Source organism: Panthera pardus, unplaced genomic scaffold (assembly GCF_024362965.1).
Source record: "Panthera pardus isolate Hobbes unplaced genomic scaffold, ASM2436296v1 HiC_scaffold_15, whole genome shotgun sequence".
Classification (NCBI taxonomy): domain Eukaryota; kingdom Metazoa; phylum Chordata; class Mammalia; order Carnivora; family Felidae; genus Panthera; species Panthera pardus.
The window spans coordinates 71,354,271-71,365,479 of record NW_026526710.1 but is presented as its reverse complement, the minus strand read 5'-3'; the positions used below and the strand labels follow the sequence as shown (position 1 = coordinate 71,365,479).

At 49.1% G+C, this 11,209-nt stretch overlaps 1 protein-coding gene across 10 annotated transcripts in view; it reads right to left on the bottom strand.

Moving 5' to 3' along the window:
• Nucleotides 1-639: 639 nt before the first annotated feature.
• Nucleotides 640-11,209, bottom strand: part of NEDD4L (NEDD4 like E3 ubiquitin protein ligase) — a 341,630-nt gene continuing 331,060 nt past the window's right edge. For all 10 annotated transcript variants that reach the window (XM_053902769.1, XM_019463932.2, XM_019463934.2 and 7 more), the window contains 2 exons: nt 10,361-10,433; nt 640-5,620 (listed from right to left, as the gene is read on the bottom strand). In XM_053902769.1, coding sequence (XP_053758744.1) covers nt 5,518-5,620; nt 10,361-10,433 — 176 coding nt within the window. In that variant the 3' untranslated portion in view covers nt 640-5,517. The remainder of the gene's footprint in view (nt 5,621-10,360; nt 10,434-11,209) is intronic.

Genomic DNA, 11,209 nt, shown 5'->3' with positions numbered 1-11,209 from the left:
AAAAAGGACTAAATTATGTCCTGCTTGGATGTTACCTCCTGGCAGTCCCTGAGGGGACAGGCGAGGGCCATCAAGAGGAGGCTTTTGTTCTAAAAAGGAAACTTTTTTTTTTTTTTTAATTTTGAAAGAAAACATTTTTAATGCTGACAAACACTAAAGGTTTAGAAAAAAATACAGTAAAAAGGAAACGTTTTTGAGGAGGCTACCGTTTTCACCGGGAATTGACAGGAAATCTGGAATCTGATAGCATCTTTCTTCTGAGAACCTCTCTGGGCTTCATTACTGAGTCTTAGTAACTCACATTAAATTGAGAGTTGGTTGCTTAAAACCCAGAGGTAAAATATGCCCTGCTAGGGATGGACTCCTATGAATTATGCAAGTGTAAAGTCACTAATTCTCAAATTTAATAACAAGAGGACAGATGGCTCAGAACAGATGCGCATTCCAGCGAGTGTAAGCCTTGTGCTTTGGGCGGACTTTAATGATTTTTTAAAGGTGTGGGGCTTTGAGGGATATTAAGGGAAAGAACGTCCTATAAATCTGCAGGCATTTAAAACCCCTGAAACAATTAAGACAATGCGTTCACCAAGAAGCTTCAAATCAAATCAGACAACCCGTAATACTCGGTGTAGAAAAACGTTCCAGCTTCCATAATTCTTTATTAAATATTTGACAAGTTGTATCACTTCTTTACAACGACTTCATTTTGTCACATTACTCTTTTGCTGTCAGGAAAACAATCTACAATTTCTCTTCAGATCTCTTAAGAAAAATGAAAAGCAAAAAGGATTTGTACTTAAAACTTTTCCTGTATCAAATTCAACCATATTTTAAAGCGATTCTGATTGTGAAAAGGAGCGTTATCCGTAAGTTGTCTTTAAAAAATTTCCAAGTAGTTTGGTTTTTAGTCACTGTATCAAATAGTACTTGGCTTTGTATTAGGAGGTGGGGTTTATAATAAAAAGTTACGAAACATTGAGAATTCATTTGGAATGCTTGAAACTCTTTTCACCTTAAAAGTCACTGTTGTTTTCATGTTTCATTTGGTAATAAATCCTGAATTAGGGAATGACAGCATATTAGCATCATTTTCCTGGGGTGCTCTCAGGCTCCGAGGGTCAGAAATCTCAGGACACGGCTTGGAGAAAACTGTAGAAGGACTAAGCTCTCACTCCCTTTCGAAACCAGATTGCTCAAGAAAGGTGTAAAAATGCTATACAAATATATACATATATATTTGGACAGCATACGTACGTACGTATGTATATACATATCACATAAGTAGTAGTAAAGGGAAAACAAAGTCACGCGAAGTTAACATGAAGGAAACCGTGACAATCTAGGTGAAATCAGTCTGAGTAAGAGGGCAAGCTGGCTTATACAAGAACACGGATGTCTGCAGACACAGGGTTATGGTCATCAGAAAGGCTCTCAATGCTCTGACACAAGGTTGGGATGCAGTACACAGAGGTCTGTCGCCAATGTCGTTAGATTCCCATCGGAAACGTGAAACCGACAAACAAGACACGCACCTTAAACACGCGTTACTTTGCGTGTAACGCCTTTCACAAAGGACGGATGTCTAGGGAGAAGTTTTACTGGAAAATTTCATACAAACAGAAAGCGATCCTCTCCTGAAATAAAACAGTATACAAGCTCACGTCCTAATGCTACAGCATTGTTTCTGACACACTGAAAGCACGCCGGGGTGGGGATGTGTGTATGCCAGTGTATATACACTATTCATTAAGGCTTAGATAAATTTAAAAAAGTGGTCCAAAGTATATCACATTTTCTTCCCAGTTTTAAAATCTAAAGTACAAAGTGGAGTTTATCAGGAGTTTTAAAAACGCATCTCAGACCTGAAAGTGGCAGTTTTGACATGACTTATCAGGATGTACCCCAAAGCCTGAATGAGACAGAGGTAGTGCTCAGATCTCCTGGGGGCCAGGGAGGGAGCAGGCCAGACAGTTACTCTGCACAGCAGCACCCCCTACTGACGAGGCAGGAAATGACACCGGACAGCGGTGACCTCTCCCTGTCAGGACACGGGCGTGGAGTCAGCAGAAAAGAAAGAGGGTGCCTAGCACAGTGGGGAGGGGCTTGGGAATTGATGAACCCACGCTGTCTATAGATTTTGAAAGTTCGGAGGTGAGATACAAGACTTAGGAAAATGCTCGAGTCGGGTGTTAAACAATTAGTAACTGTTGGGGCAATCAGTAATTTGCTACACATGAACGTGGCTTTCAAGAGAGCCGATCTGGATCTGGCAAGATCAAACAGCAATGGTACACGCTGTCTATTTAACAATGTGAGATGTAGAAAGTGGTTCAAATATTTTGCAAAATCATTTCTCCGAATCTGTCACTGCATCCTTATGTGGGAGGAATAACCCATGTCAGACGCTTTGGAGCATCTGTCATCTGACCATCAGGAATAGCTCATGTTCGACCAAAGGGCCTTGTAAACAAAAATTAAAGAAGCATCTTACATTCTTGTGATCTGGTACAGAGTATAGAAAAGTCAATAACGGAAAATGCGTTAAAGCGGAATACAACTTTGAAACAGACAACTGCCTCATTGTCTCCCGTTCCAGAGGCAGCGGTGGAAAAGCAGCGCACTATGGGAAGCCAATCCAGACTTTCCAAATTCGCCTTCAGGCCAACAAGGGACGGGGATCGAAATCCTGTAGTTGTGATAACTCATGTCCATCATGCAGTTGCCCTGGAACCAGCTTCTTAACCTTGCGGCAAAATGACCCATAATAATGGTACCTTCTTCCGGAAACTTAAAACAAGCCAGACTCGGGGAATTTTTAAGAGAACGGGGGGTGGGGGTGGGGGGGAGGGACCGAGACCTTGGACTTGGGAGAAGGGCCACTGCTAGGGGGAACAGGAAGAGGTGGCCCACCCTCCCTGCCAGGCCTGTGGGTTCCAACGGTGCGTTTTCTTAACCACCACCTGTGACTCTGTCCTGGAGGCAAGGGACAGTGGTTGTCAGGACTTGGAGAAAACAAGATCTAGGACTGTTTTAGACAGAGTGAAGCCTCAAGAACTGCTGAGACTGAGGGAACCTCATGTGTGGATTAAAAGCAAAACAAAACAAAAACAAACCCCAAACCCAGCACTATTCAGCCGTTACTGCAACCCAATATTTAGTGGCAGGTGAACTGAACCGTCATTCACAAATACGTCATTCAAGTATTCAAAGGGGTCCAGTTCGATAATTCTTATCTGTTCCTGGTACAGGAAGTAGCTTAGGATGGGTTTTTCTTTCACATTTTTAACACTTTGCCTAATTTGCATTTACTAAATATTCTGATTTTTTGAGTATACAGTTTGCAAAATGACAGAATCCCAGTTCTTCAACTAGAATCGTAGGCTCTCTCCCCTATAATGACATGATCACTCTCAGAATCCATCCAAGCACTGGCTTTGGCGTGAGTCTAAAAAGAAAGCCCTCTGGACAGTGAGGGGTTACACAAAGGGGGTTTTTTGCCATGCGACACTGGTTATATTGACTGTAGGGGGGAAAAATCCCACAAGTAGATAAAAATAATAAGCAATGTTATTTTTTCTGATTACTCGACATCTAAGCTCTCTGATCACTGTTGGGTATTTTTAAATCAATAGGAAAGGGGAGCCAATCCTCAGCTCTGCAGAAATCCTTCTTCTCTCAGACACCTCCGACCTCTGCACCTCTATAAGGCAGTTAGTTCATTTATAACCACAAACGTTCCTGGTTTCTCACGAGCCACCCGGAGCTGGGGAACAATGAATTTCTTACACCAAAAGGTCCTTCTTCCGTAACAAACGGGGAGGCCCTGAAACCACAATTTTCTGTCTTTATCTACGAGTGGCAAGGGATCACATCTCTAGAGTCCCCCCACTCGCGACGGGGTTTAGAACAACACAGGTGAAAAGGACAGCAGGGCTGAACTGCCCCGCTGCCTCAGGCTTTCTCTCAAAACACCACGGAATCCCGCAACGAAGGCTCACAAGTGCCAAAGGATCCCGACGGCGCGGAACCCTCCCCCCGGGCCCCGCCAGCTTCGCAGCGCGACCGCGGGGGCCAAGTCAGAGAGTTCCTGCTCACTTTTAATCCAGCACAGAACAGACACAACTCAGGCGGTACACAGTATTGAAGCATGCAACGTGTCCTAGGTGACAAAACCCGGTGAGGCAGAGTGCGCATTAAATTAATCTTGCTAGCGGGGTAGAAATCACAAAACAATTGGTGAGGACAGGTGTGTAGGCTCAGCTTTACATCCAGGTTTTATACACCAGCAGCCAGATTCACAATGGACAGATATTGCACCAGAAAGATGTGTGCAGGGAGAAGAAATCATCATCACATTTAATGCCTATGATTTACAAACAACGACCACCCATCAACAAAACCAGATACGACCCCCAGGGAGGACATAAAGTGCCTTCAGAACTGGTGCAGTTGGGACAGAAACTGGTTATTTAGCTACCGCTAGCCAACGCGTACAAACGGGACACGACACAGAGCTGGTTTCCCCAGTTTCAAATCAAGCGAGTGTCGAGGCCCATTCAAATGTCTCTACGACAAACAGCAAAGAGTTTGGAAAAGGTAATGAAAGAATGGCTGTACAGCATCACGGAGGGTTAAGTGATTTCTCTAATGAGAAAGGACAGTCCGACCCTGCCTCCGATGTGTTCTAGCACACGGAATTACTTCTAAGGAATAACGGTGTGGTTCCTTCCTTCAAGCCAACACCAAATTTGTCATGCTATGTTACAATTCTCTCAGCCTGGAGCTATTACGCTAAATTTGCACACACACACAAAATGTAATATCCAGTTTGTTTTCCATTCTCTCAGAGTATGGAGAAAAGTAGCATTATGTCTAATGTTCTATTTTAAATTCTCTCAAAGTACTTGTCCATAGGTATCTGGACCAAAAAAAAAAAAAAAAAACAACAACAACAGTCTTTCAATTCTAATAACATAGGGAGTGGGGGGGGGGGCGGTCAAAGTACTTCAAAAATAAAAATGTCACTGACATTAAACCTGGTATGAAATTCAAATACAAAAAAAATATGCTCACTTTTCCAAGTACACGAGACATCTTTAATTGTAATGAAATAAAATCTGAAGATCGGTCTAAATCATTTTAAAAAGTAAACATGAGTTGTAATACTATACCTGTAGAGTGATTAATCCCATTCATTGTCATTATAAAGTATGTAAAATATTTATTAAGGGCTTTGCCTACAGAGGCACAACATAAATAGAATAAGTCCTCCTGAAATGTTATTAGTGTACACATCAACCAGTTGATAATTCGTGGTGGAAAATGCAGGAACGCGGCCTGGGACCGGGCTCCCGCGTCTGAACCTGGGCAAGTCGCGGGTGGAGGCCCCGCCCCGGGAGCCAGGCCGCCGTGTGCGGCCGCTCTTCCGCCTCGGTCTCTGCAAAGTCAGGTGTTGGGCAAATGCAAAAGTGCAAGCAGGACTCGCTCGATGAACAACCACCCCGAGGACGGGGGAGCTTAATCCACCCCCTCGAATCCTTGAGCGTTTTCCACGGCCATGAGAAGTTTCTCTCGTAAATCTTCGAAGGTTTCATACGGAGGTAAGTCAAGGCGATTAAAGCTGCAAGAGTAACAGAAAGAACAGGTAAAAAGGCATCCTTTTTGCCCTGCAGTCACAACGGCATTTCCTAGGTTTGCCTAAGGAGGCATCTGGTACCTGAGCAAGAGCGTGCAGAGGTCTTCACCAACCATTCTGACTATCAACAATAAATGCCAGCGATGGGGGCGCCTGTCGGTTAAGTGTCTGACTTCGGCTCAGGTCATGATCTCACAGTTCGTGGGTTCGAGCCTCGTGTTGTGCTCTGTGCTGACAGCTCGGAGCCTGGAGCCTGCTTCGGATTCTGTGTCTCCCTCCCTCTCTGCCCCCCACCTCCCTGCTTGTGCTCGCTTTCTCTCAGAAATAAATAAACTTAAAAAAAAAAAGGCCAGCAATGAAATCGTCCACGCCAAAGAGGCTGCAGAACCCACGGGGGAGAGTAAGGAATTTTCTGGGGTCACTGACATCCGTGCCAAGTTCCAAACCCTCGAACACAAAGAACTGACATGTTAGGGATGAACCAAAACCAAGGCTGAGTCTATTTCGAATGCTCTCGCTTATTCTTATTCTGTGCTAGCTCCCAAGCTAAGTGCTTTTCCCGGTGGTAACTCAGGTTGTTTTCATCACGGGCCTCTGAGGCGGGTAATGGTTTCTCTAGATTCAGGTCCTGGAGCAGAGAGGAAACGTCAAGGGGCCCGAGCTCTCATTCCCAGGAAACCAGGCGGCTGGCGTCTCCTGAATTCCAACGCTAAGCTGCCTGCTCAAAGCAAAGGCGAGCAAGTCATCGACATTTGGAGTGGAAAGCCGCATTTACAGCAAGCCTCCAAATATCTAGAGGCTTCAGCCTGGCGACAGGGAAGCCTTCAGACAAACAGTGGCCTCCGTGGGCGATGAGGCACACCCGTCTATGAGAACAGGTTCAGATACTGGCTCTGCGATGTGACCTTGGGCGAGTTACCTTACTCTGAATGCGCTCGTCTGCTTTTTCTGTGAAACGGGGAAACTGCTCCCAAGATGCCAGGAAGGTCAAACCAGAAGGCATGTAAGGTGTTCCTCGCACCAAGCAAGTGCCCAAAGATGGCGACCATAGTTCTCTGTCACTCACCTCTCACTGAATGCCTGCATGGGGCACAAGGCGTTAGAATCGGTACCCATGGGAGTGCCCTGCTGACACGTACCGGTCATGAAAATGGCCACATGCACTTGCCAAGGCTGGTGATGGCTGGAGTAAGAGTGAGTGAATGTGCAGCACGGCAGTCACCACTGTTAAGTACTCTTGGCCTACTACCTCAGTGAATGCTAGCAATCACCCCTATTCTAGAAAAGAGGAACGGAGGCACAGAGAGGTTAGGTAACTTGCCCAAGGTCACGCAGTAAGTGGGAAAACCAGGACTGTGCCCCAGGCTGGCTCCAACACCTGGCTCAGACCGCTGTGCCGCCCCAGCATTGAAAACTCCCTCCTGGCACTGACCTATGATTCCAAACATGAACAGCACGAGTCCTTATGTTTCAAAAACTAACAGTTATCAGCAGCCAGTAGAAGCGGACACACATCCACGGTGGGCCCTTTAGAGACCCTTAACATGTTTCACAAGACCCACCGAGCACTCAGACTTTTAAGTCGCTAAACGCCAAAGTTACAGCAGAGGACAACACGAGGCTTCTCAAACTGGACTTCTCAGAAACCCAGGAATCCTGAAGACTAAGTCCAAAAGGGTTTTCGGTTTGATAATGGTCTCAAACGTTACCTTCCCAGCTGTCACCACAGAGCTCCACGTTTGCAGACTGCACTTAGAAACAGCCTGTCACAGAGGCGCCCGGGTGGATCTGTCGGTTGGTTAAGTGTCTGACTTCAGCTCAGGTCACGACCTCACGGTTCGTGGGTTTGGGCCCCGTGTCGGGCTCTGTGCTGACAGCTCGGAGACTGAAGCTCTTTCGGATTCTGTGCCTCCCTCTCTCGCTGCCCCTCCCCTGCTCACACTCTGTCTCCCTCTCAAAAATAAGTACATATTTTTTAAAAAATGAAAAAAACCCCACCCCAAACCCCAGCCTGTCACAGAAGCTGACTTCAGTCTGACCCGCAGTTGGTCTTACACAGTCCGGGGCCTGTGATCCCTACGGGGCCTAGTGATGCATTCTCGAGGATCTGTGACCATCTTTCTGTTGTGTGTGACCGTTGCTTCCAATTATCGTGATGGTCATAGGAGTTAACGCATCTAACGTGCTCAGGACAATGCCTGGAACACAGTAAGTGCCTGGTAAGTGTCTGATGAGCCAGGAGCCTGGCTGGCTCTCACCTGCCACTGGCCAGCTGAGTGGCCTCCATATTCTCGGTGGGACCCGCTTCCTCATGTGGAAGACGTGTGGGCTGCCTGAGGTCATTTTTAGTCTCCAAAGAGTGGGTGGGTCTGTGAGTCTTTGAAAAGTATAAATATCCAAGCAGTGATCTTTGATGGGACAGTGAAATGAAGCCCTTTCAGTCATTTCATCTGAGAGGTTTATGAGCTCTCCGGGTAAATCGGGTTTTTATTCTGAAGCTTAATGGTCGATTTAACATTTTCACAAAACCTGGATGAAATCAGACCTATCTATAGCTAAACTGGACGGTGGCACTGCTGCCGTGGGCAGCCGGCCAAGTGCAGTCTGGGGGCCAGGCTGGGAGCAGAGCCACCCAGAGAAACAGGCCCACCCCTGCCCGCCGGTGCTGCCTGCAGCCTGCCCTCTTCTTCACCGGGTGGGAGTCTGAGCATCAGCATGCCGACGCCTGTCACTTGATTTCTGGGACCCACACAGGAGCAAAGAGGCTCCGCTAAGAGCCCACTGGGCTGCTTTCCTCCCGTGGGCAGACCTCCGTCCTCCCTAGGGAAGGGCAGGGGTTTTACACTCTGTGTGCCAGGGGCTCCCGGGGAGTTCTGAAAACCCCACAGCTCAGGCTACGCCCCAAACCAACTATGTCCAAATCTCTGGGGTCAGGACCCCGGCATCAGATTTTCTGAAAACTTCTACGAGGTTCCAATGTGCAGCCGATGCCGGGAACCAGTGAGTTCGGAGATCGTCTCTGGGCAGCACCATGTTTCAGATGTGATCCAAGCACACGGACTCGGAAACGGAAGAAAAGGTCAACAGTAAAGACGTCTGTCCACAGGGTCACGGAGGGACACAGGCCGGACGCTCGAGTATTTGGTTCTCTTCAGAGAGTCTCCAAAGAAAGCGAACTGCAGCAATAAAGGCAGCAGATCTAATGCCGTGGTTAGTGTGCAGATCCCGATTCTGGCGGAGCTGAGTTCCAATCCTGTGCTCTGGGAGTCTGTGAGCTGTGTGACCCTGGGGCAAGCGTCCTGGCCGCTGATGGGGATGCCGGCGTCCCGTGAGGCCGCCACCGAGACTCACCAGTGCCTGGCCCATACAAGACGGCTGTGCTGGTAGTTCAGCCCTTACTCCCACCTAGCTTTACCAGCCCGTGAGCTGGGGAGTTCTGCATCAACCCCAGTGGTCCCGGGGCTCAGCGCAATGCTGCCTGCCTTCCAGACGCAGGCTATCATAACCCAGAAAACTACACTGGGCTTGGACACTGTTTGGAATCCAAGCTCCAAACCACCAATGCATTCTCCCTCGAGAATAAAGGCAGAGGATCACGGCAATCACCGCTTCGGAGAGCCACCAGCTTTAGGTGGAGTCAGCCTGCTTCCGAGCGTCGGATGGGCAAGGACCACGTTCACTGCATTCAGAGCCCCATGACTGGTATAAGCGGGGAGGCTTTCTCTCCAGCAAAGGCAAGGGAATCGAACGACCTCCCTCGGCCAATTTTCCGCAAACGCGCTTTCAGGAGAATTGCCGCCTAGCGGGCACTTAGAGGGCAGGGGGGCGTTTCCCTATGATAAGCATTCCCGGGCGCCCTGCAGCCCCTGGCTCTGGAAGGCCCCCTGCTGGTGAGGAGAGCAGGGCTGTGCGGCCCACCTTTCCAGAGGGGCCATCTCCACCCGCTTCCTAAGAGCAAGACACGGAAGTCTGTGGGCGAAGCCGACGCCGGGAACGTCGCGCCTGGCTTAGCAAGAGCGCCCTGAGAGCTGCTAAGTGTCATTCTTGTGCCGAGGGTTTAGGGGAGCCTTCGGAGACGGCGGGGTCCCCTCCTCCCGGCCCCCGCATCCTGGAGGCTGAGGGCTGCTGCCTCGCTCCCACCCCCGGGGGACGCGGGCCTCTGTCAGACCTCTCCGGCCCACCAGCCACCGTCGTGCTGTTGCTCAATTCCAGAGCCTTACGAGGTACGGATGGTCATGAGAGGTCTTCTAAAACAGTGTTTCTCCAGGGAATTTTAGCGCAAGTTCTGGGAATAAAAACCATCTTCAGGTTGCAGTAAAAACCCAGTCTGTCAATGGGGTCTGAGAACAGCCATGACCTTGTACGGTGAATACACGGTGCAAGGTGCGATCCGTACTTCTGGAGTACTGAGGAAGGATGGGGTCTGGGGGCGACGCCCACCAGCTTGGGGGGTGGGGCCTGGGGACAGAGGTACCCGCAGGGGGGTGGGGATTGGAGGAGGAAACCCGCCCCCCAGCGTGGGGAGCAGTTAACCCTTTATATGCCAAACACACCGGGTCCATTCAGACCATGGTTTGAGCTTTACCAGCCATTATTCTAGAATCTACACTTTGTCCGCTATCCGTGGGCAGGCAACACGGCACTCTGTAACCTCCAGCCCTGCATCGGCCCCACCTGAGCGTTTCAAACACGATGTGTGGACAACTGGGTGTTTTTGTCACTCACCACGTGTGAGCTCTGGGCAGTTTTTCAGGACTCCCCCATTGCTCTATTGTAAACAGCTGAGGACCATTGGAACCTAGGCGAAAAAAGAGAAATAAATGCTAAGCGTGCTCAAGGTGGGAGAGCAAAGCTGAGGTGGGGCCTGAAGGAAAGGGAAGGAGGTGGGCGAGCGTCGTGCAGGAGACGGAAACACCGTCCTGGCTCCGGGCAGCACTGAAGCCCTGCTGTCGGGAGATACAGGGGCCTGCACAGCCTCGCACAGACCCTGCACCTCCTTCAGAATGGAGGGGCACCAAGTTTCACAGCAAGCCCCAGTGCAGCCGGCTGCAGCCTCTCAGCGGAGCCCGGAAAGCTTACACTTAAGGCATTGGGGGGGGGGGGGGGTGAACTCCAACCTTAAAGCAGAGCAGAAAGAGTGATTTCCTAACATCTATATAGTAAGCTCCAAGGGATTCTGTCTCCTGGAGGTAAGCAGTCCTTCCTTCAAGATACACCAAGATACGAAACGAGAGAGAGAGAAAAACGGGGCGCCTGGGTGGCTCAGTTGAGCGTCTGACACTTGATTTTTGGCTCAGGTCATGATCTCAGTCATGGAATCGAGCCCTGCACTGATGGCATGGAGCCTACTTGGGATTCTCATATTCTCTCTCTCTCTCTCTCTCTCTCTCTCTCTCTCTGCCCCCCCCCCACTTGCATGCTCAGTCTCTCTCTCAAAATAAGCTTTAAAAAAAAAACCAACACAGACAGACCAACTTTTTTCTGTACTAAACCCAAAGCCCTCTCCCCACGAGTCCTTTGACGGGACCTACGGGTGACACATTCTGGGAGGCAGAGCCGTGCGGGGCCGCCGCG